Raw genomic sequence first — 2,500 nt, 5'->3', positions numbered from 1 at the left:
CTCTTGGGAAGATTCGAACCTACGAGGTTTCTGTAATTATCTTATATTGCAACGGAAGTGGAGTGTTATCCGGAAGTTTGTATGAATCGCTTAAAATCATGGGAAGACAGCCGTTAACCAACATGGAGTCTGTGCGCGAAGTTTCAAGAGAACAATTACATAGCTTTTTTTCATGCCACTGAATAATCCCACATTGTTTAACCAGGGGAAAAACACACTTCCCATTTGTAGAGGCCGCATGCTCGTATGGATAACAGACAACTACAACATTTCATCAATGATACGAAATTAATCAACAGGAAGAGAATCAGCCATTGAAGCTGGATGATGCAGAACTCGAGAAAGAGGTAAGTAAGACTTTGAACAGGTTTGTTTGTAGGAAAGAATGATCGCAGGCTTATAAGACTTATAATGATAACTGTTTGCAAATAAAATCTCACTTTCATCCATTGGTGTACAGAAACAAATAAGCCAGGCCTCACTCGCTTAAGCACCAAGGAAGTAAAGTTATTAAGAAGTCTAGCACAGTTAGCTTTCAAAATGTTGAATTCTGGTGTTTGGCCTTCCAAAACCCTAATGTCGGGATTTCAGAAGTTTAACTCTAACTGTGTGCCATAACTCTCCTGCTAGTAAGGACGTCATGCACCTCAAAATCAAATTCGCGTTATTGTAATCACTTCGCGACCTTTTCCATGTGACAAAATTAAAGTGTGCCAAAAATCAAGAAAGGAAACTGACAGGAGCAACGCTTAAGTTCTAAGAAAGAAAATTTTTTTTCGTGCTGGCGTTCTTCACCTTCCCTGCGTTTCGTTATTTCACATTGTTGTTTTGCAGGGGACTGCAACGAATTAAGTGTAAATTAAGCTTGAGTTTTAGTATAGGCAGAAAAGTCCATGACCCAGAAGTCTCGATCTGCGATGGAAAGAGGGCCATCAGTTTTCGGTATCAGGGACCTTTAGATTGGAGGACGAGGAAGGCTTCCGTAATGAACATGCGCATAAGGTTTGGAGGCCGACATTTTCGAAGTGCGCGTGCTCAGAGCGGAAAACTCGTATTCGTAGTCGTCCTAGTCCTCCGGTCTAAAGCTCCCTATTAATAGGATGGCTATTTCCAGATTTTTTCGGGAAAAATCGTGGTAGTAAAACGGTATTCCTTGCACGATCTATGATTTGAACGAGCAATCCATCGTGCGGCCTACTGGTTGCAGACCAATCAGAGGCGTTGAGGTCATCAGGTCCAATCTGATTGGCCATAATTTGGCGGGACCCCTAATGTATTCTAAATTTAGATTATACTGTGAACTGATGGGCTAAAGACATTTCTGGGGTATGGCATTCTGTTATAGGTAATATCTCATGATTTCGAGAGCGATTTGATATAAGGCAGCACGAGTAAACAAACCACACTAACAAAATTCGTGTGATTGCAATTTGTAGTCTGAAAATTTTTCAAGTGCTTATTCAACCAAATTACTCGAGAAATACCTTTACCCGAAAATGTTGAAAGAGGGTGCCGAACAGTTTCAAATTCATTCAACATTCGCGATAACAAAAGAAATGTCGAATGGTTGATGAAGCAAAGTTTAAAGTGCTACTATGATAAAAAAAAAATTACCTACCTTTTTTCTTCAGATTTTGAAAGTGTGTTTGCTTTACACTTGACTGGTCAAAATTTTGAGCTTTTGCTTTTATCCAAAGGTTGTTTACTTTGAGTGTAAGTTTTGGATTTCACAGTCCGCCATTTCTTACGTTCAAAACTGACCGGTTGGACCTCAGAGGGGTGGATCTAGGGAATAGTGACGTCATTTACTCTCTATCTTAAAACTTCAGAGTGTAAATGCACCTTATTATACATGCAAAACAAGAATTTGAAAGTCTGAAAGCCCAAGACTCTCTTGCTGCTTATTTATTTTACGCGCGTACACATGCATTGCATTCTTAAACTAGCGAGCCTTTGGCGTCATTTTCTCCTTGATAAAGATCTCTCAAGATTTTAAAGTTAGTAAACAGGTATTTTCTTTAAATCAAGGCTTAAGACTTGGGTCACTAAGTGTTTAGGTAACAATCATAGTTTTATAATGATTTGCTAATTAAATATGCAATCTAGCAGAATGTTCGTTGCCGCTACGGTAGCTATTGCTTTAATTGCTCTATCACTTCCCAATGTTGTAGAAAGCAAAACGTCAACTAAAGGAAACGTTTTCTGTCATTGCCGCTTTCAGGGAAGCTTTGAAGTAGAGCATGATGCAGAATTGGAAGCTGACATAAGTCCGAGTCCTGATTCAAATCTTTCCGCAGTACAAGCTCACGTGCCGGTCGGTAATTTTCCCCACCATCGAAGAGTTGTGGTGTCCAACACTGACCAAGGAGCCACAGTGATGCTGATGGATAAGACAGGGCACGTACGTCATGGAAAGATCCGTGTCAAAACCACCAGTCAGCCTCAACATGAACCTCCAAAGAAGCCACGTGACCCTGACCCGAGCTGCACTCACTGGGTG

At 40.5% G+C, this 2,500-nt stretch overlaps 1 protein-coding gene across 1 annotated transcript in view; it reads left to right on the top strand.

Annotated features, from left to right (window-relative positions):
* Positions 1-2,500, top strand: part of LOC138004972 (uncharacterized) — a 37,461-nt gene that overhangs the window by 18,604 nt on the left and 16,357 nt on the right. The window contains exons 9-10 of the mRNA XM_068851266.1: positions 300-347; positions 2,222-2,500. The exon at positions 2,222-2,500 is cut by the window's right edge and continues 69 nt beyond it. Of these exons, the coding sequence (XP_068707367.1) occupies positions 300-347; positions 2,222-2,500 (327 nt within the window). The remainder of the gene's footprint in view (positions 1-299; positions 348-2,221) is intronic.

Source organism: Montipora foliosa, chromosome 6, assembly GCF_036669935.1.
Source record: "Montipora foliosa isolate CH-2021 chromosome 6, ASM3666993v2, whole genome shotgun sequence".
NCBI classification, from domain to species: Eukaryota; Metazoa; Cnidaria; class Anthozoa; order Scleractinia; family Acroporidae; genus Montipora; species Montipora foliosa.
Note: the sequence above shows the minus strand (reverse complement) of the source record. Positions and strands in the feature narration are given on the sequence as shown.